The sequence below is a fragment of the Bubalus bubalis genome, chromosome 4, assembly GCF_019923935.1.
Source record: "Bubalus bubalis isolate 160015118507 breed Murrah chromosome 4, NDDB_SH_1, whole genome shotgun sequence".
NCBI lineage: Eukaryota > Metazoa > Chordata > Mammalia > Artiodactyla > Bovidae > Bubalus > Bubalus bubalis.
The window spans coordinates 135,850,284-135,875,240 of record NC_059160.1 but is presented as its reverse complement, the minus strand read 5'-3'; the positions used below and the strand labels follow the sequence as shown (position 1 = coordinate 135,875,240).

General features: G+C 42.8%; 1 protein-coding gene across 1 annotated transcript in view; it reads left to right on the top strand.

Annotated features, from left to right (window-relative positions):
* Positions 1-13,512: 13,512 nt before the first annotated feature.
* LOC112584418 (translation initiation factor IF-2-like) overlaps positions 13,513-24,957 on the top strand; it is a 129,664-nt gene continuing 118,219 nt past the window's right edge. The window contains exons 1-2 of the mRNA XM_045165527.1: positions 13,513-13,683; positions 14,114-14,578. Coding sequence (XP_045021462.1) covers positions 13,513-13,683; positions 14,114-14,578 — 636 coding nt within the window. The remainder of the gene's footprint in view (positions 13,684-14,113; positions 14,579-24,957) is intronic.

Below are 24,957 nucleotides of genomic sequence, written 5' to 3'. Positions count from 1 at the left end.
TTCCCAATTTGATGTGCCAAAGGTCTGGTCTTGATGTGCCTAGCTGGTCTCCCTTGGTAGGCTCAAATGAGTCTGCAGCATCACTCTTAAAAATGAGGCCATTCATGGAATGTTTTAACATATCCATTATGGTAGGCTGAATAATGCTCCCCCCCACCCACCGCCGAAATGTCCAGATGCTATTCCTGGTAAATGTGAATATTATATGGTAATGGGAACTTTGCAGATATGATTAAGTTAAAGAATTCTGAGATGGGGAGATTAGCCTAGATTATCCGGGTGGGCCCTAAACGTAATTACAAGTGTGCTTGTAAGAGGGAGACAGAAATGTGATGACAGAAGTGGAGATGGCCATGCGGTGGCAGAAGCTGGGGGAGGAAACGTGACCTGATGTGAGGACATGAACTGAGGAATCAGGACAGCCTCTAGAAGCTGGAGAAGGCAAGGAACAGATTCTCACCTGGAGCCTCCCCCTGACACTTGGCATTTCTACCCTGCTGATACCTTGGTTTTCCTCCCTTAAGACTCATTTCAAACATCTGCCCTCCAGAACTGCAAAAGAAAAAAAAAAACGTATGCTGTTTTGAGCCATCAAATTTGTGGTAATTTGTTTCACAGCCGTGAAAACACTAATATCTTTTTATGGAGCGCCTCCTATGGGGCAGGTACTTTACACACAGTATCTCTAATTACTGCAGTACCAAAGCAGTGTGGATATTATATTATCTTCTAATACATACATAAGTTAACTGAGGCTCAGAGAGGCAGACTATTATAACCCAAACCATACACGTAATCAGTGATGGAACCCGGATTCAAGCCGAGGTCTGCCTGATGCCAAAGTCTTTCCCTTTTGTTATATGTTTCTGACCACAAGAAAAATGTACTGCAAGTACTTAGCACCATGTTTGGCATATGGCTAGGTCTTGATTAATGTTAGCTTTTATTATTGTCATTATATGTCTGTGTCTTTGCCTACAGCTGCCAGCTCAAGTGTACATGGAGCATAATCACCCTACAGCCAGGGTGGCCTAGGGCCCAGCAGACGGGAAGGGTCTCTTTGGCCTTTCCATAACCCATGTGCCTGGAGAGCTTCAAAGCCACAGAGATGCTGTTCTATTTCCACATATCCCTCCTTCCACATATCCCACTGTCTCTTTCTTTATTTTTTGTTTTTGAGATTTTTTTTGATGTGGACCATTTTTAAAGTCTTTATTGAATTTGTTTACAATATGGCTTCTGTTTTATGTTTCAGTTTTTTATCTGCAAGGCGTGTGGGATTTTAGCTCCTTGAACAGGGATTGAATCTGCACTCCCTGCACCGGAAGGAGAAATCTTAACCACTGGACCACCAGGGAAGTCCCTCCCACTGTTTCTAGAAATGAGAAAAGAAAAGGAGCTACAGCCAAAAGGAGAATGAGTGGGAAAATGTACACAGAGAGAAGACCTCTACGACTGAGCCTCTTTAAGCTGGTATCCTGCTAAATTGATTCCTTCTCTGCCTCCCTTTAAAGGTCCTCAGATAGACCTCTGCGCCTGCATTGACACTCTCCTGGAAACTCCACATCCTTACTTTCAGCCTCATACATGCTTCTGTCTGAGAAGCAGAGGGACTGAAGAGCAGTGGGATATAGGTAGAAAGTGAGAGAACCCTCTCCTAAAAACAAATACCTCTTCTTGTTTTCTTCTTCCATCTCAGTACTGGAAAACCTCAACATCAGTTTATATCAATATATCAAAAAGAAGATATTTTCATGTGAAGAGATGTAAAATTTGAAGTGCGACAAAATGTTCTTATTATGGTGTGAGAAAACAGGTCCCTAAGAGATCTGAGCAGATAAAGCAAGTGTGTGACATGCATGGTTCCTTTCCCCCAGCTCTGCCCTGTGGCAGGCATCACTAGTTGATCACAGCACTCTTCTCTACTGAACCCCGAGCAATTAATTAGAGATGACACTATAAAGGACACTTACTTGAGACTTCCCTGGTGACCCAGCGGTTAACACTCTGAGCTTCCAGTGCAGGGGGTGCAGGTTTGATTCTTGGTCAGAGAACTAAGACCCCATGTGCCACATAGTGTGGTCCCAAAAAGAAAAAAAAAAGACACTTATTTGGCATGCTTGCAATATGACATAGCTTTGAAGATTGGGAACTCTGAAAACTCTTCCTCAGTTGCAATTCACTTATCAATTTTCTGAATTCTTTCTGAATTCTACCCCTCTATTAAAGTCCAGGTCTCCTCCTACCCACTCTGGGGAACCTCCTTAATCATGCTTATGTTAAGCTTCCCTAAATTCCTCTCCTTAGCTACTGATATATTCTGGAGAGGATCCAGATTTTGTGGGGACTGAAACTTGACAACAGCATTGTAATGTTTTCTATAGAGAAACTGGAAAGACTATATATTATTTTCATTTTTAACGAGACCTTTGAAGAATGGCACTTTACGAGTTAAACCATTTCAGCAAGCTTGCTTCTCTAAACAAGAGAATTTTAGCCACATCAAGTTTGGGCTGTTGCTTTCAAGGGTATTATTCTTTAAGTGGAACATATCATCATCTTTGGTCATTGAACTAACTGGCCAAACACAGTTGGTGTATTTTGTTTTCCTCTGCTTATGTCCTTGGGGTTATAAGTTAGGGATGTGAATGGAACAACACAGATCAAATACTTCCCTAACCAAATGCTATGATGTGTCTTATGGGAAATAACCTCAGTCAGTCCAGGGAAGTGGTTTAACTGTGAAGAAGAACATGAGATTTTTGTTGACAAGCACTCATTCAGCAGATACTGATAAATATCAATATTTGAGTCTTTACTATATGCCAAACACTACTGAATACTCTGATGATATAGTGGTGAATAAGACAGAAAGATATTCCTGCTTCTATGGAAATTGCATTCTGGGAGGACAGATAGGCACTGAACAATAGCCTAAAAAAATTCCCATAGTAATGAGAGCTATGCAGAAAAGAAAATAGTTGATGATAAGGCATAGACCAGTCAATTCTAAAGGAAATCAACTATGAATATTTTTTGGAAGCACTGATGCTGAAACTGAAGCTCCAATACTTTGGTCACCTGATGCGAAGAACTGACTCATTGGAAAAGACGCTGATGCTGGGAAAGATTAAAGGCAGGAGGAGAAGAGGACAACCGAGGAGAGGATGGTTGGATGGCATCACCCACTCAATGGACTTGACTTTGAGCAAGCTCCGAGAGATGGTGAAGGATAGGGGAGCCTGGTGTGCTGCAGCCCATAGGGTCCCAAATGGCCAGACATAACTTATTGACTGAACAACAACAAGGCATAGATTGGATAATCAAGGAAGATTTCTGGGGGAAAATGATCCTGAGGCTAAGACGAGAAGGAGGCAACTGTGAAGACCTGGAGGAAGGGCAGAGAAGATGCTCCAGGCAAAGGAAGCATTGTGTGCAGAGATCATAAGGGCGTTAGGATCTGGGCATGTCTCAGAAAGAGAACTGAGGCTGTGGAAGCTGGGACCTGCAGGGGGAAAGGGCAGAGAGTGAGGTCAGTCAGGCAGGCAGAGGGAGTGACCATGTCAAGCTTTGCAGGCAGGATCAGGAATTTGGTTTTAACTCCAAAAGCAATAGAAGCCACTGGAGGGTTTTAAGCAAGACAGTCAAGGATCTAATTTACATTTTGTTTTTTAAGCTGGGCCACTTGGCTTCTGAGATTTTAGCAGGGATCAAACCTGGGCCCACGGCAGTAGTGAAAGCATAGAGTCCTAACCACTGGGTTGGCAGAGAATTGCCTAATTTACATTTTTAAAAGAACATTCTTGATGCAGTGAGAAGAGTGAATTATAGGGAGGAGAGAGGGCAACAAGGAAACCTGGTTAGGATTGAAGGACAGTATTCTGGGCAAGAGACGGTGGCCTCAGAACAAGAATGGGGCTATTGCACAGACAGACCAGGCTACTTGACACAAGAGCTAAGAGAAGTCACTCAAGTCAACTTCTGTATGTACTAAGTCGCTTCAGTTGTGTCCAACTCTTTGCAACCCCATGTACTACAGCCCACCAGGCTCCTCTGTCCATGGAATTTTCCAGGCAAGAATACTGGAGTGGGTTGCCACGTCTTCCTTCAGGGAGTCTTCCCGACCCAGGGATCAAACCTATGTCTTTTAGGGTTCTCGCATTGGCAGGTGGGCTCTTTACCACTTTACCTGGAAAGCTTCAAGTCAACTTGAAAGTGAAAGTGTTACTTGCTCAGTTGTGTCCGATTCTTGGTGACCCCTATGGACTGTAGCCCACCAGGCTCCTCTGTCTATGGGGTTTTCCAGAAAAGAATACTGGAGTTGGTTGCCATTTCCTCCTCCAGGGGATCTTCCGGACCCAGGGACTGAACCTAAGTCTCCTGCATTGCACGCAAATTCTTTACTAATTGAGCCAGCAGGGAAGACCAAGTCAACTTTGTAAAGCCTAATTTCCTCACCAATAAAAAGTGGAGAATAATATGCATCTCAGAGATTTGTTGTAGGGGCTAAATGAGATAAAACAGAGTGCCCAGGGAGTACTACATGACAGTTCACAAAACCAAAGGCTAGGGTGCACCAGTCTCCATCAGGAGGCAGCAGACTCGGGCTCCTCTGGCCCCCCACTTGTTTCATTAACAAGTTTCATTGAGCATTGCCATGTCCATGTGTTAGGTATGATTCATTTCATGGAGCAACAGTAAAGTTGGGTAGTTGTAACACAAACCACATGGCCTATAAAATCTCAAATAAGTATTCTCTGCCCTTTACGGAAAAGTTGATTGACCCCTAATTAGAATGAAGAGTAAGAAGAATATAAGAGACATGCTAGTCTATACACCTAGCAGGCCGTGCATTCGGAGAAATGTTAGTGGCATGTCGTGGATGGTATTTTTCAAGTGCTCTGCAAAAGAGAAGGCCCTTGCTGTAAAGAGGTGATTCATAAAGGGATGCAGCTGAAATGAACTTCAAATGTCATTGTTGCATAAATCAGCCAATAAAACCATGTAACATTTATATAGTGCTCCTGTATTTTCATTCTGTTTATCAACACTTTTATTAAAATAATCCACTCTGGATTTATAAACTTAGTGTGAGACAGGATAAGCAATGGAAAAGATATATATCAATAAATTGGAAGAACCATAAACAGAATACAGAGTTCAGCTAGGCGCTCAACAAACATAACTTTAGCCTTCTTTCCTGAGCACCTTTGACTAGAGTCAATACCATTCATTTCACTGGGAATTCGAGTAAGGGTAATAGGAGAAGTTTGCTTTTCTTTATTACTGTGTAGCTGAAAGTCACACATTTATTTCAAATTGCTAACTAGTTTTGCGTCATGTTAACTTTTTATATGTCTTTTTGTGGATTGATATTACTATTATTCACATTGCTGTTATTCAGTCGCTAACTCGTATCTGACTCTTTGGGACCTCACACACTGTATAGTCTGGCAGGCTGCTCTGTCTATGGGTTTCTCCATGCAGGAGTACTGAAGTTGGTTGCCATTTCCTCCTCTAGGGGATCTTCCCGACCCAGGGATTGAACTCCGGTCCCTGCATTGGCAGGCGAATTCTTTATCACTGACCCACCAGGAAAGCCATTATTCATATTACCATCACTTTATTATTTTAAAGCCTCAGACCAAAGTTGCTGCTGCTGCTGCTAACTCGCTTCAGTCATGTCCGACTCTGTGCGATCTCATAGACGGCAGCCCACCAGGCTCCGCCATCCCTGGGATTCTCCAGGCAAGAACACTGGGTGGGTTGCCATTTCCTTCTCTAATGCATGAAAGTGAAAAGTGAAAGTGAAGTCGCTCAGTCATGTCCGACTTCTAGCAAGCCCATGGACTGCAGCCTACCAGGCTCCTCCGTCCATGGGATTTTCCAGGCAAGAGTACTGGAGTGGGGTGCCATTGCCTTCTCCGCAGACCAAAGTAGAGAAGAGGAATTAATGAAAAGTCGTTAAAATCAAAATGTGGAGGTAGAATAGACTTAACCTTTTTAAGTTTTATTTTGTAACTTTACTATGAAGTTTATTATTATTATAAAGATTATTATGATGATAAAGTTTATTAGGCCCATGTCATAAACTACTTTGTGATTGGTTTCTTTTCTCTTTTGCAAATAAAGGGGTTTATTCTCTAACTTTTGAATACATAGCCCTGTAGATTAATGTGACATATAGTTTTAAAATATGAAAATTAAATGTGACTTTAAAAACATCACTTGTAGAAAAATAAACCCCAAATAAATTGATGCATATAATATAACTAATGATCTCCAATTAGGGTCTATTTTCCCTTAGACATCTAAAATGTTTTTGTTAAAGTATAGTTGATGTACAATATTGTGTTAGTTTCAGGTGTAGAGAAAATTGATTCAGTTATACATATATATATATATTCAGATTTTCCATTACAGGTTGTTACAAGATACTGAATATTATCCCTTGTGTTATGTGGTAAACCCTTTTTTCTTATCTATTTTATATATAGCAGTGAATAGGTATTAATCCCTTACTCTTAATTTATCTCTACTCTCTACCCTTTCCCTTTTGGTAACCATAGTTTGTTTTCTCTTTGTTAGTCTGTTTTATAAATAGATTCATTTGCATTATTTTTTAGATTTCACTTATAAGTGGTATCCTGTAATATTTGTCTTTGTCTGTCTTACTTCACTTAGTATGACAATCCCTAGGTCCATCCATGTTGCTCCAAATGGTGTTATTTCATTCTTTTTTGTGGCTAAGTAATATTTTATTGTATATGTGTACAATAGAAACTTCTTTATCCATTCATCTGTTGATGGACATTTATGTTGCTTCCTTGTCTTGACTACTATAAATAGTGCCTCTGTTAACATTGGGTGTGTGTGTGTATGTTTTTGAATTAGAGTTTTCATCTTTTCTGAGGAGTAGATACTCAAGAGTGAATCTGTTGGATCATATGGATGATTGGGTTTTTAAAATCAATAATTAGTTATCTTAAATACGTTGAGTCAACAATACTTCTCATTTCCTGGGGGGAATATCAGAAAAAATCTCTATTTCTTTTTAAACATTTAAGGAATTAAGAAGTGGAAGTAGATATTAAAATAAATTACTTAACCATATTCTACATGGGATTGCAAAACTTAATAAATAAACATTATACTCTCATTCCAGTTGACTTTGATAAAAATATTGCTAGGCCAAAATCTTTATTGTGTATTTAGAAGTATGAGTTTCTACCCAGTTGAGACCATAAGTAGGGGAGAGAAAGCCAAAAGCCACACGAAAGAAAACATTTTGGTTCAACTTTGTGCTTGGTGAGTTGTTTTCCCTCATAAAAATTTACAAATTAAGGGACATATTTCTGCATATGATCATAGTCCCCATGGGTAGGGGTAACCAAATATACAGAGATATTTCATTTTTATCTGAGAAATGCTTTTCCATTACTTGCTTATTTTATGAAACAAATACACAGTTGCTAACCATAATTTCCTGAACTTTAAAAACATTTTCTCACAGGCTAAAAATTTCTGTATTAACTCTTGCTTCCTTGTTGATTCGAGATTGCAGGGACACCATGTGAGAAAGCAGCCTCTCTCTCGCTAATGGTCAGGTGGAAAATTCCTCCTGTTTAAACATAGTCATGAGTTAGAGACTAATTATAGTAGGAATTACTCTGGACAGAATAGAGTGTCCAGTTGAAGTTGTGGAGAAATATCATAAGTGTAGAAGCAGAATGAGGAAAAAAAGAGAGGAAAGTTTGTATGGTCTTCCTTTTGCTGGTGGTTCTTGAGCTAACAGTAGGTGGCTTAAGGATAAGGCATTAAATAACTTCGAATAAGAATGAGTTATTAACTTTTCAGTTCTTTTTCACTCCTTCAGTTAACATTAAAGAGAAAGATCACATCTAGTGGCAATTTTCACATCCACTTAACACTTATTAAGTCTCTCTTTTTTTTTTAACAAAAAATGAGGGTCTCAGCAGAATACAGAATAAAACAAGGAATTAACATTTTGTTATATTTTGTTTTAATCATATTGTTTATTGCAAGAGAAAGTGATTTTCCATTAAGGTAAGAAGAAAAAGTTTCTTTTAAAAATAAATGTGTTGGGGCTTCCTTGGTGGCTCAGTGGTAAAGAATCTGCCTGCTAATTCAGGGGACATGGATTTGATCCTTGGTCCAGGGAGATCCCACATGCCGAGGAACAAATAAGTCCATGCCTCACAACTACTGAACCTGTGCTCTAGAGTCCAGGAGCCATAGCTACTGGGCCCACAAGCTGTAAATACTGAAGCCCATGAACCCTAGAGACCGTGCTCCACAATAAGAAAAGCCATTGCAATGAGAAGCCTGTGTACCACAAATAGAGAGTAGCCCCCTCTTTGCAACTAGAGAAAAGGTTTTGTAGCTGTGAAGACCCAGCCTAAACAAACAAACAAACAAATGTGTTTAGCTAGAAAGTAAGCTAATTTAAATAAAAATATTATGTTTGAAAGTGATGCACAAATATGACCAATATTGTAAAGTGGCAGCATACTATGTTTAGAATATACCATAGGAGTATATCAGAGAAGGCAATGGCACCCCACTCCAGTACTCTTGCCTGGAAAATCCCATGGACGGAGGAGCCTGGTAGGCTGCAGTCCATGGGGTCGCTAAGAGTCTGACATGACTGAGCGACTTCACTTTCACTTTTCACTTTCATGCATTGGAGAAGGCAATGGCAACCCACTCCAGTGTTCTTGCCTGGAGAATCCCAGGGATGGGGGAGCCTGGTGGGCTGCCGTCTATGGGGTCGCACGGAGTCGGACATGACTGAAGCGACTTAGCAGCAGCAGCATAGGAATATATTATAATATACTGTAGGAATATAAGATAGGAGTCCTCTAAATAGAGATTAAATCATTTTCACCCAGACTTCTTCCATTTTTCCTATTTTTATCTTTCCTTCTTTGTCTCTTGCCCACTGTCCTTTTCTACCTTCTATCATTCAACAAGATGTATTGATATGATGTACAATACAAGATGTATTGTATATGATGTGCCTGAGATTGTGCTGGGCACAGTGAACCCAGAAATACAAAGGTTAATATGTAGTTATCTTTGCTTTGTTGGAAGCTCAGTCTCACTGATGACACAGATATGCAAACAGTTATTATACAGTGAGAAATCTGGTGTGTGTGCAGGGTATCCAGAGAAGGTATAAGATGTGGGAAGCAAGGGAAGATATCAGGTTTCAGCCTTGGGAATCAGTTCTATGAAATACAGTCTAAGTTCATAAATATCAGTATATCCTTAATTGATTCAGCAAACCTCTCTAGAACCAGAAATTACATTAGATACTGGGGATTTGGATATGAAAAAAGATACAGTTGAAGCTTCAAGAAGTTTTTGATTAGAATGGGAGAAAGACACGGAAAGCAATGATTATATATGTCTGTATCTCATAACTGAAATCTTTGGATGTAGCTGTGTTTTCTAATGCTGAATTTTTAGAATGTTGATAAGGTGCACAAACTCTGCATTTCAAAACACTCATAAAAGAGTCTGGGGCAGGTACCCCATAATGAAAACACATTCAATCATCTTAAATGGAATAAAGGTGATAAATAGCCTCACATCAATTCAGTGGAGGTTGTTGGCTTTTGTAATGTTTAAGGTTTCTGAATTGCAAAAAATGTAGACCTATTCTTCACAATAGGGCCTCGCTTTTTGAAATTTACAAAGCTTAAATGTTACTACAGTCCATAGGGTCACACTCTTCAAAATAACTAGAGGTATGTTGCTTTGCAAGAACAAAGAAAGGGCGATGAGCCATATTTTAATATCAATAGAAAAGGGGTCAGGGAAGGCTTCCTAAAAGCTGTAATTTTTTGCCAGGGTCTTGCTGGATGAATAGAAGTTAACCTGACAGAGATGTGTGGGGGTGGGGGGAGCTTTCCAAGTGACTCAGTGGTAAAGAATCTGCCTGCCAATGTCGGAGACAAAGGTTCAATGTTGGAGACAAAGGTTCAATGTCGGAGACAAAGGTTCGATCCCTGGGTCAGGAAGATCTCCTGGAGGAGGAAACAGCAACCCACTTCAGTATTCTTGCCTGGGAAATCCAGTGGACAGAGAAGCCTGGCAGGCTACAGTCCATTGGGTCAAAAGAATTGGACATGATTGCTCACGCATGCAAGCCCGACAGAGATGATGGAGGGATGGAGGAGGCAGAGTGTTGGAGGATGGGGAGAAGGGTTTTCTAGGCGGTAGGGATAGCCTGTAGAAAGACAATGAACTTGGTGTTTGGGAGGAACTGCAAATAATTCAGAATGGCTGTGTGTGTGGTGTGCTGAGACCAAGATGAGAAAGAGCATGGAGATGGAAATGCTGAGGAAGAAATACTGAGATCAGGTGGGAGCAGCAGGCTGGGGACCCCTGCTAAATCTGGTCTTATCCTGAAGGATAAAGAGAGATTTAAGAGGTTTTCAAATCATGTTTGTAGTCATGTGAACAGATTTGAAATTACAGAACAATCCTAATATCGGATGACAGAACTGATGCACTACCCAAAATGGAGGCAATTGTTGGTCTAGGTGAGAGATGATGAGAAACTGCCAATTGGCATGGTTTGGCACATAGTAATTGCTCAATAAATCATGGCACTTTGAAGGGCAAAGACTGGGCTGTAGTGGGGATGGCTAAGAGAGGACAATTTAGAGATAGTGGGAAGAATTATCTGGGACTCATTATCTGATTGGACTTACAGGGAGCAGGGGTTAGGGTGGGGAGTCTCCTCCCTTCCAAAACCTCCAAGTCTCCTTTCTGGCTTCAGGGTCTGTGTTGCTTGGTGTTCCAATTTTTTTTTTTTTTTTTTGCCTCAAGGCATGTGGGATCTTAGTTCCCCAACCAGGGGATCCAACTGGTGCCCTCTGCAGTGGAAGTCTTAACCACTGGATCACCACCAAGGAAGTCCCAAGGTGTTCTATTTTAGAAATGATGAAATATGGGTTTGGGGTTCAGGGAAATTAAGTTGGATTTGGGAGATGTTATGTGAAAGCTGCGAGACTTCTCTGGTGGCTCAGAGGCGAAGAATCTGCCTACAGTGCAGAAGATCCCTAGGTTGAGAAGATCCCCTGGAGAAGGAAATGGCAACTCACTCCAGTATTCTTGCCTGGAGAATCCCACGGACAGAAAGAGGAGCCTGGGGGGTTACAGTCCATAGGGTTGCAAGAGTCAGACACGACTTAGCAACTAAAGCGTCACCACCACCACGTGAAAGCTGTAGCCTTCATGTGGGCTGGGTTAAAGAGAGACTGTGCACGTCTCTCTTGAGAAGTTAGGAAGACTGAGGTCAAAAACCTAGAAAAGACGTAAGGGGAAAGGAAAGGAACTGTCAACCGTGTTAAGTGCCCTCGAAAGATGAACTGAGACAAGAGATGGAAAAATCCTTGATGGACGTGGCAAATAGGAGGTCAACAGTGATCTGAGAAGAGCCGTTTCTGTAGCTGAGGAGTGACAGAGGCTGGTGACTCTGAAATAAAGGAGTGTGCAGGTGAGGAAGCAGGGACATAGGGCTGGCTGCTGTCCTTTTAAGACATGGCTATGAATGGGGGCGGGCACACAGAGGACAAAATTAGAAACAGTCATGGTCTGTATGGAAAGGTTTTGGGGAGGAGAGATGCTGCTCCACTCCCAGTAGTCAGCTTTTTTTGGTAGTGCTGCAGCTGGCTTCTGGAGGAGAGTTTTTAACCTGAACACAAGTATTTCTCGGAAAGAGACTGGACTGGAATGGATTTGCAGGAATGCGCTGTCTTTCTGGGCTCACGTCCCAGGTGCTGCTGCTTGTGCTAACTTCCTGTAAAGTTTTTGCTCCTTCCTCCCTCTATTGTCTACCTGGTTGGCTGCTTGCCACTTGTTTAAGATGGCTTTTAGGACTGTGTGGGTGCCAGGGAGCTGGCTCATAAATTAGCTGTGTGTGCACATGATTTACCAAGGTGATGCTCTTCCCATGTCGCCACTAACTGTTTTTTGGCTTATACTTTCTGCATCCCACATTTGATTTAGTTCTATCAGTTCCAATGAGTGGCTAAGGAGATGAAGGGCTTCCCTGGTGTCTCATTAAAGAATCTGCCTGCAGTGTGGGAGACCAGGGTTCAATCCCTGGGTCAGCAAGAGCCCCTGGAGAAGGGAATGGCAACCCACTGCAGTATTCTTGTCTGGAGAATTCCATGGACAGAGAAACCCAGTGACATACAGTCCATAGGGTCACAAAGAGTCAGAGGGGATAAAACACCAATCTAGGCACAGTGGAGATTGAAGAAAACAGGGCCTTGTCTCCGTGGATCTTATAATCCAAATCAGGCACTGTCTTCTAAATAATGGTGACAATGGCTCTTAAAATGTAGATCTTTCTGAAAAATTGATGAACACTATATACCTTATTTCCATGAAACAGCACAAAGAAATTAACATGAACTTTCAGAGAGTTTGTGGACTTGCTAAATTCCAAAGTGGTTTTTCAAATTCAAGTTGCTGCTACGTCGCTTCAGTCATGTCTGACTCTGTGCGACCCCATAGATGGCAGCCCACCAGGCCTCCCCATCCTTGGGATTCTCCAGGCAAGGACACTGGAGTGGGTTGCCATTGCCTTCTCCAATGCGTGAAAGTGAAAAGTGAAAGTGAAGTCGCTCAGTCGTGTCCTACTCTTAGCGACCCCATGGACTGCAGCCTACCAGGCTCCTCCGTCCATGGGATTTTCCAGGCAAGAGTACTGGAGTGGGGTGCCATTGCCTTCTCCGGCACAAACTCAAGTTAAGCATGCCCAAATTATAGAGCTGATGGTGCTCGATTATTTCATGACCTCGGCTAAAATAACATTTCTGAGCCTCTGTTTCCAGTTTGTGCTGCCTGTCTTGCGAGGATTTTGTGAGGACTAAATGAGATGTTATGAATACGGGACTTAGCACAGAGCCCACCAGAGCTGATGCCAATAAATGTTATTTCAGCTTTCAGCGTGTTATGGAGGAAGTGAGCTAGGTGTTCAGCCCCAGGCACAGCTAACTCACGGCTCTCTGGTGCAGGAGTTATTCCAGGACTTCCTTGTCACTAGTTGGTGAAACTGCCAACTAATGTCAGTTTCCCATAATTCAGTCGTTCCCTAGTGTCTCTAGAATTCTTGCTTTATCTTAGTTCCATCTAAACGATTATAATCTTTATTTATATGGATAAATAATAGACAGTAAGACATATATTATTATCATTATATAATGTTGTTAAACTTACACATACTTGCTTAAAAAGAAAACTCTGGATCACAACCATCAATAAAAAACACCTCTGTCATTTGCCATAAACGGAAAATAACGGTAAACAATGAAACAAAACAATGAACCTTTAGTTATCTACCAGTGCTTACCTAGGGTTTTGAATCTGGGCCCTGATAAATAGGAAGTTTAGCCAGTGTTTGAGAAAGAATACTTTCCTCTAGCAATCAGAAGAGCTGAGGGAGAATTGAAAAATAACTTTCTCTCCAATATGATTGGCTGTCCCTTAATGCCTGGGCCGCTCCCTGTACCTGAGGCCAGCGAGGGGCTCCCGTTTGGGAGGCCTTCTGCGAGGGCCAGTTGCCTCCCTCTGCACCCCACCCTGAATAAGCTCTGTGGGAGCGGCGTCCTGAATCCAACTGTCTCCCAGGACAGGAGCTTCGTGAAGCCTTGCCATTTGAGCTCCTAGAAACAAGGACACTCAGAGGTCCTGCCCGCTATTTCCTTGATGGATCAGGCTCAGTGTCTGGCTCACACGCTCACACCCCGACGACGACTCCAGAGTTTCATATTTTCACTAGACAGGTAGCTAAGGCCACCTAAGTGCCGCTGGGACCCTGGATGGGTGGAAGGAGGCTAGGGACATTATTTGGAAACTGCGCCGCAAACGCTCTTTCTCCATGGGTTGCAGGCTGTGGATTAAAAATAATAAAAACGCCAAAGTAAAATTAACTACAGATTTTATTCATTTAGCGCTTGAAAAAGCAGCCCTTGAGCCAATCGAGATTACTGTTACTAGCGGTTTTAGTAGTTTGTTTTAATGGGGTAATATAATTACTATAAACTATTATTATTTTGTTATTATAATTCAGGAACCCGCAGGAAACAGGACCTGCGCCCCCGCCCCCGGTCCCTTCCCGGGGCCACCTCTGCCCCCATCTTCTCAGGTGAACCCCCACCTCCATCCCAAGCCCTGGACGCCCGCTCCTCCTCCCCGCGGCCGCCCGACTGGGCATGCTCCTCGGGGCCAGCGGGGAGCGGGCTCGGCCGCCCCGCGCCTTTACCTGAGCGGGGCCCGCCCCCCGCGCACCGGCTCCGGCGGGCACCTGGCCGTCGCTGGGGACACGGCCGAGGGGAGGAGCCGCCGCACGGGGCGGGCGTTCCGGAGCCGCCGCCGAACTTTTCTCCGAGAAGTCCCACGTTTGGGGGCCGGAGCGGCAGGGCGGGGAGGGGAGAGCGGAGTTCCTGGAAGGAGCCGCTCGGCGCCGCCGCTGCACAACATGGCCTCCTCCGCCTCCTCGTCTGCGGCCGGCGCCGAGGGCACCCCTCCTGCGCAGGTGAGCGCCGCGCCGCCCCCTACCTGTGGCTTCCTTCCCGCCCGGGCGCGCGGGGATCGCGGCGCGCGGGAGACCGGGGGGTCGGGGGGAGGGTCGCCGCTTGCAGCCTTGTCCTCCTGGGGGTTGCCGGACGGCGACGGCGAGGCGAGAGGAGGGGACCCTGCGGGCGGTCGGGGATCCGGCGGCGCCTTAGGGCGCGGGACTCAAGTTGCTGTTCCGGGCAGAGTCCGGAGCTCTCCGTCCGCCCCAGCGTGCGAGCATCCCGGGGGAGGAGGTAGGGCCCCGAGATGAAGGGCTCTCTGCTCGGAGACATTTGTCTCCGCGCTAAGAAAAGCGCGGCCCAGGGCTCCGGACGCCCTCACCGCGGTCTACCGTCTCCGAGCTTCTGTGTTCTGGGCTCGCCGCTCCAGTGATTCCGTGCCAGGCTGAACCCTTCTCGAGGACACGCGCACGTTGGCGGGGAAGGGAGGAAATCACCTGGTTCTGAAAGTTGCCTTCAGAGTATTAGCCTTTTTTTTTTCCCGCCTCCTTTTCTTTTCTGAAGGTGAGTCGAGACACTACATGTAACCCAGTGAGAATACAAAATCTACTTTAAAGATTGAGACACGCAGAAAGGGCTGGCCAATGCGGATAGGTAGTGCAGTGTCAAGGGCTGGGTAGCGGTGGGTTTACCTCCTGCCCTGGTTTTGAGAGACTTCCGCTGGCGTGCAAGTCAAACACCCACAAAGTAAGAACCGGGTGCATGCTGTGCAAATCCGCGGCTTCAGGATAGCTTCTTTTTTCTCCCACCCCATACCCCTCCACAGATTGCCACCCTGAAGCCCAGAGGCGTTTAGGAGCAATTTGTGTGTGTGTGTAATAGAGGATAATTGGTTTAAAACACTCGGGCGTATGTTTGCATGTGCTTGAAAGTCTACGGAAGGGGACTTAAACAGAAGTTGTCCTTGGGAAGGGAGCTGGAGGACGGGTGGGAGGCAGACTTAGTTTCACATACCTTTGGGGACTTTTTTTTTTTTTAAAACCATGTGCATACGTTATCTGTGATAGAAAAAGAAATACTACCATTCCAGAAACCGAGGCACCTCTGTATAGCTTTGACAGCAGTAGTTTATCTAGTTTCAAATTATTTGGAATTGCTCTTGAAACACACGAACCTCCTAGCCCCAATCATGTCTTTCCTTCCGTTGTTACCTCTCAAAATCTTGGGGGAATCAAGGAAGTCTTTCAAAGACTCTTAAGTCTTGACCGAGTCCATTGGTGGGTTTTATTGTTACCTTGATTCTGAGTTTTCCTTTTGCTGTTTTGAGAGCCTGTGTGGCTTGTCTAATTTTGGAAGAGGCAGCTTTCTGGTAAAAGCAGAGGCAGGAGACACGGTAGGGTTCTACCAGGACTTATTCCAGGAGGGTAGGCCATGGCCAGTAGGCTCTAGGAGGGAGACAGTTTCAGAGTGGATAGGAATTGCTGGCAGAGCAGTTCAGGCATCTTTATAATCTGCTGACCTGGGCTCAAATGGATGCATCTTCAAGGAAGCAAAATTTCAATACTGAAAGTGAATGTAAAGTTAAAACCACAGCTCTGAAACCAAAACTGGCTGAAATCAAGCCATCCACCAATCAAGCTGATCTTCAACCAGCTACTGATACCTAGAGTGCTGATTTCTCTTAGTTCTCAAATCCGTGAAGGATGGAAAAGTGAGTTGTGAATCTGGACTGTAGTGAGATGGTTATTTATGATGAACCATTTATGCCAGTTCTCACTGTTCTTTTTGTTAGAGCATAAATAAACATCAGTTTCATAATCTGCACAGCCATGTGTGAGGCTTCATAACAGGGAATGTGGCTTAGAATCCTGCAGACGGTATAAAGACCAGTGGTGTGTTTTGGAATCCAAGGAGACACTGTGGATTCTGAATTTGTTTGCATTTGTGTGGCCGTAGTTTCCATTAGGGCTGTGGTTTATCCTTTATTCAGTACTTCAGTTTTTCCCCTTTTTATGGGATTTTGGTAATTGAAAATACTGTAATTGTTCTGGACTCTCAGTGATTGTTCTTAGGTTGATTTCCAATTAGTAACATATATATTTTAAAGTTATCCATTTTTTATGCACAAAATGTGTGTTTGTATATTTTTATAGAATGTGCTTCTGCAGTTACAGGGAGTCATTATAATCCAAATTGGTGATCATGTAAAATTCTAGCTTAGATAAACGTCATTTTTACTTTTTTGAACAAATACCTGAAATTGATGAGACAGGCTACCTGACACCTTTACATAAGAATGGTTCTGAGTTAATTAATTTTAAGTGGAATGTTTAGCCTTGTTATAAATGTCTCCAGACTTCTTGAAGTCTACCCTTCTGAAAAGATCAAGGTTACTAATGATCTAATCAGATCTGAAGTAACCTTTCCTTGACTGTATTGACTAGGCTGTTGTTCATATAACCCTAGCCTTGGATCTTGCAAATGTAAATGCCAGCAAGATGTTGGGTTAATGCTAATGGAACAGTAGGGACATTTAATTGTGATTTTTCATTTTCATCTCATGTCAATATGTGAAAACAGCTTAAAATTTTTAAAATTAATTCATGATATCATTTTAAAAAGTTATTTTGATATTGTGTGCTTTCTAGTCACCATGTTTTTAAATTCTAGAGGCATAGCTGTGGTTTGGAGAGGGAAATGGCAACCCACTCCTGTATTCTTGCCTGGAGAATCCTGTGGACGGAGGAGCCTGGTGGGCTGCTGTCCATGGGGTCGCACAGAGTCGGACACGACTGAAGCGACTTAGCGTGCATGCGTGCATGCATTGGAGAAGGAAATGGCGACCCACTCCAGTGTTCTTCCCTGGAGAATCCCAGGGATGGGGGAGCCTGGTGGGCTGCCGTCTATGGGGTCGCACAGAGTTGCACACGACTGCACCAGCCTAGCAGCAGCAGCAGTGGCACGTGTGGTTAGTTATAGATTCAAAGTTCTGTGTTCTATCTAAGTTAGGTACAGCGTGTGTTTGAGTAAATTTTTCCTGACTGGACTATAAAGGATGTAGAAAATCTTTAAAATCTGTAGCCATGGTTGAAATACTTAGACACGTGCCCCTTTGTGTTCGATGTTGTGAGCGAACAGTATCTTCCAATGGATTTGTTTGTTCAGAAGGATGTAGGTTTTTCTAGGAACCAGTTAGGTTCCTGCTTGACCATGGGGGTGAGATCAATGGCACCAAAGTATTAATAGAACCAATTCTTTGATGTTTTCTGGGAATTACTCCTGAATTTCCTCTCTTGGGACAGTCCAATGTCTCAAGAAGAAAGCAGTCACAAGAAGAAAGCAATCATGCGAATATGAAAGTTACATGTTTTCAGAACTGAATAGAAGTGGTATTAATATTTTTTGTAGAAGAAGCTAGTAATAAATAAACATTAAGTGAACTAGTGTTTGGAGTTAGAGCTTCAAAATGTGAAATAAATTATTTTGGGATTTCTTGCATCAGATGATGCTTAGTAACTGCCTTTTTTTTTTTTTTTTCCAGATAACATTAAGAAAAGGGAGATATTGAAAAATTGCCCATAACATACATTTTGTTTTCTGGGCAGGGCATGAATATTTGGACCTGGTCTGGTAGCTGAAAGGAGCAGAATGGAAGTTAATTTAAATACCATTGTAGGCTAAAGAACTGTGTGTGACTGACTTGGAAAGGCTGTTTCCCATAGAGTTTTAAAGATACCCACGGTGATTCACTAGTGACTGTGAAGTCCCTCCAGCATGCAACTTCATTGCCGCTCTGCAGCCCCTCTGGATGATGCCATGACTCAGTGCCAAGGGTCTGCTTACAGGTGTGGGGCTTCTCCTGTCTCTCTTTTTTTTCCATGTCATGACATTGTATATGGAATCTGACAAAAGGCAGTTCTGCGACTGCAGCTTTGCTCTTTAACATCAAACACAGGGCTTGACACACCATGGGCCTTCAATTAATGTTTGATGATCAAATAAATGTTGAGAAGGCTCCGGCATTCAGATTTAGAAATGGAATTAGCCATATGAGCAGTACTTTGCACTCCTATCATGTGAAAGGCACTCCCAGGTACATAAGAGTCTTTAAAAAATTTTTTTTATTTTTGGCTGTGTTCTCTGGGTCTTCGTTGCTGCGTGAAGGCTTTCTCTAGTGGCAGCCATCAATGGCTACTCTCTAGTTGTGGTGGCTTCCCTTGTGGAGCACAGGCTCTAGAGCAAGGGCCTCCTTAGTTGTAGCATGTGGGCTCAGTGTTTGCAGCTCCGGCTCTAGAGTTCAGGCTGGGTAGTTGTGGTGCATGGTCTTTAGTTGCCCCAAGGCATGTGGAATCTTCCTGGACCAGGGATCGAACCCATGTCCCCTGCATTGGCAGGAGGATTCTTAACCAGTGGACCGGCAGGGAAATCCAGTCTTGGTTTTTACTCTCATAATCCAAGTGACTTTGCGTTTACATCAGACAGCACTCACAGAGTGCCAGCATTAGAAAATTTTCCAGGCATAGATCTTTGGTATCATTTAATCAGGTGCCTCATATTTAGAGTGGGCCTTAGTGTATAATTAAGAAGGAAAATGTAGATGAAGATACCTAAGAATTTAAGGAGAGGTGCATCAGGAAATACACTTACCAGTTTCTTTACTGCAAAGTGCCACAGAATGGAAACCTGTACCAAAAAGGACAGAGAAATGTCTGAAAAAGTGATCTAATTTATTCTTGTTTATGGTGACCTAATATTCACAGTGTGGATAGACTCTAATTTATTTCATAATTTCCTTGTTAGCAAGCATTTGCCTTATTTCTAGTTTTTTGGCACCTACAGACAGTGCTGTGAGTAAATATCCTTATATGTTAAAAAAGTTCATGATTTAATTGAATAGAGAAGACATATGCATCTTTAATAATAGCAACTGTGATTTCTTGTACCTCTCTTGGTAGATATTGTATACTTTAAAACAAATTGTGGAGTAGAAATTATTAACTCTTCTTGTTTTATACACTAGGAAACTGAGCTTCAGGAAGGCCGTGCAAGTTATGTTTGGTAAGGGCTGAAACTGGATTAGAACCCCTGTTGGCTTGAGCAGTGGACATAGCCATGATGGTGAAATCAGGAGGCCAGGAATGGAGTCCCCATTTCCCAAGTAACTTTAGCACTGGAACCTCAGAATCTTATTATCTCATGGGCTTCCATTTCTCCACCTGGAAAAGGAGAGAGTTGGAGAAAACTATTCTGAGGGTTTATTCCAGCTGAAATAGTCTGTGATTAAAAAAAAATGAAAAGAGTTTTTTCTTTTTACCCTAAAAGAGAGATGGAGATAATTAGAAATAAAGTGATACAGAAGCATTTTCCCACTCCTGTTTTGACATTCCTGATGTTAGGATAATTTTCCAAATGTTGGGAACTTTCAAGTTTATTTTGTATTGTTTAAGTGATTTATTTTCTCCTGAAAACCTGACTTTAAGGAAATTGTGCTTTTTGCAATTCATGATGATTTAGAGCATCAGGAATTTATTAGTTCCAAGGGGAAATAACCAGACAACTCAGTGGATCTGGGCTGGTAACTCAACACTCACCAAAGGCAGAGGATTTGATTGGGAGTGACGTGGGCCACTTCAATTGGGTGGAGAGCAGTGGGGTAACTGTTTAAGCTCTGTGGGTCCTTTAGGTTTTCTCTCGATCTCCTCCTCCTGCCCCCCACTCCATTTCCTCCTTCCTTTCCCCTATCCTCTTTCCTCTTCGCCCTCCTTCTCCCCTCCATCCCTCCTACCTCCTTCTTTCTTAAATTTGAGTGATCAGTAATATGCTGTAGACTGTCTCAGAAAACAAAGAACAAAACCAAAAAGCCCTGATTTATAGCATTCACCTGATTCTGCAGTGAAAATGCAACTTTTGGTGATGAGTTCCAGTGTGTGTTTGGAGGGTCTAGGGTTTCCCACATTAAGCAAGCAGCGCTCTGACGTCAGCAGGGTGTCCTGCTATTCAACTCAATTCCGAAGCTATCTACCCTGAGATAGCCTGAGATTCCACAGGTTAAGGGCTTAGTTCCACGAGTCTGCCCCCGACTGCCCTGCCCATTTTCAGATGCAGATCATGAACCCAGCTTGTCACATGTGCTTCTGACCTGCTGGCTATAGATTAGAGGTTTCAGTGACCCCTTCCTGGGTTTGAGTAATTTGCTAGAGGAGCTCATAGAAATCAGAGAAGCATTTTACTTACTAGATTACCAGTTTATTGTAAAAGAATATAACCCAACAACAGCCAGATGGAAGAGATACATAGGGCAAAGTCTGCGGAAGAGGCTCGGAGCTTCCGTGTTTTCTCAGAAGATGCAGCTCTGCCTGTGTCTCCCCAGGAAAGCTGCATCTCCATCCTGGAAGCTCTGCTAACCCCCCTCCTTTTGTGTTTTTATAGAGGCCTCATTATTCCACAGACAGAGGAGCCTGGTGGGCTACAGTCCATGGGATCACAGAGTCAGACACGACTGAGCTACTAACACACACGCATTACAGAGGCATGGCTGATTAAATCCTTAGCCATTGGCGATGGACTCAACTTCCAGTCCTTTTTCCCTTCCCTGAGGTCGAGGGAGTGGGGTGGATGGGGACTTTCAGTCCCAACCTTCTAAGCAGGTGGTTGGTTCCACTGGCTGCTGACCTCCCTTCCTTAGGAGCTTTTCAGAAGTCACCTTAATAACATAACAAGACACCTTTACCTCTCTCAGGGGTTTTAGGAGCTCTGTACTGGGAACAGGGGCTTCCCAGGTGGCAGAGTGGTAAAGAATCCATCTGGCAAAGCAGGAGACTCAGGAGCTGCAGTAGACGCAGGTTCTATCCTGGGTTGGAAAGCTCCCCTGGAGGAGGAAATGGCAATCCACTCTAGTATTCCTGCCTGGAAAATTCCATGGACAGAGGAGTCTGGCAGACTTCAGTCCATGGGGTCACAAAGAGTTGGACATGACTGAGTGTCAGAGCACCCACGCACGTGCCAGGAACAGGTTGAAGACCAAATATATATTTCTTTTCTTTTAAAATAAACCCCCATTTTATTTTCAGAGGCAGGTGGGATCATAGTTCCCCAAACAGGGATTGAGCCCATACCCCCTGAACTGGAGATGAGGTGTCTTAACCACTGGACCACCAGAGAAGTCCCTATATTTCTTATTATAAGTCATAGTATCACAAAATACTTTCATTGTGGCTTATTTCAAGCTGCTGGTGCAAGGTGAGCATGGAGTTGGGAAGAAATGTACAGAGTTGGCTTCCTTGAAGGCTGATATTAGCTAGTTCCAGCACACCACTTACATACTGAATTTTTTTCGTTGGACCAATAAAATCTATCCAAAACATATTTGGCAGTTAACAGATATTAGGCACACAGCATGGGTAAATAAGAACTAGTTTTTGCTTTCCAGAATCTCATAGTTTAGTAGGCTATTTAAATGAACTTTCAGTAGAGAAAGGACTCTTGTACTGAGAATGGTAGATCAGGTCTCTTTTTCCACTGGGGACAAAATAAATACCAAGTAGATCCTGAAATATCTGGATTAGAAGTGAGAGAACCGGATGGACTTGAGATTGTTATACTGAGTGAAGTAAGTCAGACAGAGAAAGACAGAAATCAAATGCTACTGCTTATATGTGGAATCTAAAAAAATGGTGCAAATGAACTTATTTACAAAACAAATGGAGTCACAGATGTAGAAAACAACTCATGGTAACCAAGGGGGAAAGGATGGGGTGGGGGAGGATAAACTGAGAGATTGGTATTGACATATACACACACTATTATCTATTAAATATACTGCTGCTGCTGAGTCACTTGAGTCGTGTCTGACTCTGTGCGACCCCATAGACGGCAGCCCACCAGGATGCCCTGTCCCTGGGATTCTCCAGGCAAGAACACTGGAGTGGGTTGCCATTTCCTTTTCCAATGCATGAAAGTGAAAAGTGAAAGCGAAGTCGCTCAGTCATGTCCGACCCTCAGCGACCCCATGGACTGCAGCCTACCAGGCTCCTCTATCCATGGGATTTTGTAGGCAAGAGCACTGGAGTGGGGTGCCATTGTCTTCTCCATTATATATACATACACTATTATTTATTAAAATAGATAGCTAATGGGAATCTACTGTAGATACACCCATCATTTAAAAGTGGATATTTAATTGTATTTCCAAATACATGGGGTTTTTCAAACTATCTTTGTATGTAATTTCCAAATATATGGGTTTTTAAAAAAGTATCTGTGATATTAATTTCCCATTTAAATACTTTCTTCTTTACAATCACCCTGTTTTTATCATTCTTCTAACATTATTTAGGCGTTCAGTGGCTAAGTCAAAGGTCTCTCTTGGTAAGTGTCACATTGCACTTGAAAATATATGGGTTATTTTCATATCTTTTGATCCTGATGTCTAACATAATTCTGCAGTGATAAGAGAACAGACTGTATGATTCAGTACCTTTAGTCATGAAATTTTTACACCTTGATTTATGTCCCTGGGTATGTTCCTCTGTCTCCTAGTTTGTAGTGTATGGGAACTTGAATAGAATTTGTATTGAACTGTTGTATGAAAAAAAAAAAAGAAGAACCTACTGTAGTATATGTAGCACAGGGAACTCCAATCAATACTCTGTAATGTCTTAAATGGGAAAAGAACCTAAAAAGAGGGGATATATGTATACATATAACTGATTCACTTTGCTATACAGCAGAAACTAATAGAATGTTGTAAATCAAGTATACCCTAATAAAAATTAATTAAGAAAAAGAAACGAGAGAACTGAGGCCTGTAACTGGATTATTAGAAGTTAGAAGGGTGTAACTGAGATTTTTAAGATTCTGTTGCTTTGGAGGTCAAGTGAAGCATAATAGGTTTTTTTTTTTTTTTTCTTGTGTATGTATTGGTGTGTGGAAGTTTATTAGTCATCTTTTTTGAGGTATAATTTATATATCTATGATAAAATTCACCAAATTTAAGTGTACAATTCTCCCACTCTTACAAACATTTTACCTCATCATGACAGACTATTTATTATCCTAAGAAGTTCATTTCTGTTCTTTCCCAGTTAAACTCCCTCCAACCTTCCAGGCAAGCACTGGTTCGATTTCTTTTACCATAGATTTGCTTTACCTGCATGTTTTTCTGGATTCTTTCCCTTAGCATAATGTTTTCAATATTTATCCAGGCTCTTGTAGGTATTAGTAGTTTATTCCTTTTTGTTGCTGAGTAATATTTCATAGTGTTAGTCATTCAGTGGTGTCTGACTCTTTCCCTGCCAGGCTCCTCTGTCCAAGGGATTCTCAAGGCAAGAATACTGAGGTGGGTTGTCATGTTCTTCTGCAGGGGTCTTCCTGACCTAGGGATCAAACCTGGGTCTCCCCCATTGTGGGCAGACTCTTTACTGTCTGAGCCACCTGGGCTTCTCAGGTGGCGCTAGTGGCAAAGAACTAGCCCTGCCAATGCAGGAGACGCAGAGATGCAGGTTTGATCCCTGGGTTGGGGCGATCCCCTGGAGGAGGGCATGGCAACCCACGCCAGTATTCTTGCCTAGAGAATCACCTGGACAGAGGAGCCTGGTTGCCTATGGTCTGTAGGGTCTCAGGGAGTTGGAGAGGACCTAAGTGATTTAGCACATAGCACAATATTTCATTGTACAAATATACCATAGATTGTTCATCTATTTGCCAGACACTTGAATTGTTTTCAGCTTTGGCTATTATGAGTAAACCGGCTATTATGAATATAGAAGTTTTAGGATAGGTTGTTTGGTTGACACAGATATTCCCCCAACCACGCCTATGTTGTGTGTATAGGAGTTTAAATATCAGGAGTAGCGTTGGAGAATCAAAAGATAGTATATGCTTAACTGTACCAGTAAAAGGCATCTCTAGAGAATGAATTATCTCAGATCAAAATGGGGGGGAGGAGATTTCATTCCAATCCCAAAGACAGGCAATGCCAAAGAATGCTCAAACTACCACATAATTACACTCATCTCACATGCTAGTAAAGTAATGTTCAAAATTCTCGAAGCCAGGCTTCTACAGTACGTGAACCGTGAACTTCCAGATGTTCAAGCTGGTTTTAGAAAAGGCAGAGGAACCAGAGATCAAATTGCCAACATCCGTTGGATCATCAAAAAAGCAAGATAGTTCCAGAAAAACATCTACTTCTGCTTTATTGACTATGCCAAAGCCTTTGACTGTGTGGAATACTACAAACTGTGGGAAATTCTTTAAGACATGGGAATACCAGACCACCTGACCAGCCTCTTGAGAAATCTGTATGCAGGTCAGGAAGCAACAGTTAGAACTGGACATGGAACAACAGACTGGTTCCAAATCGAGAAAGGAGTAGGTCAGGATTGTATATTGTCACCCT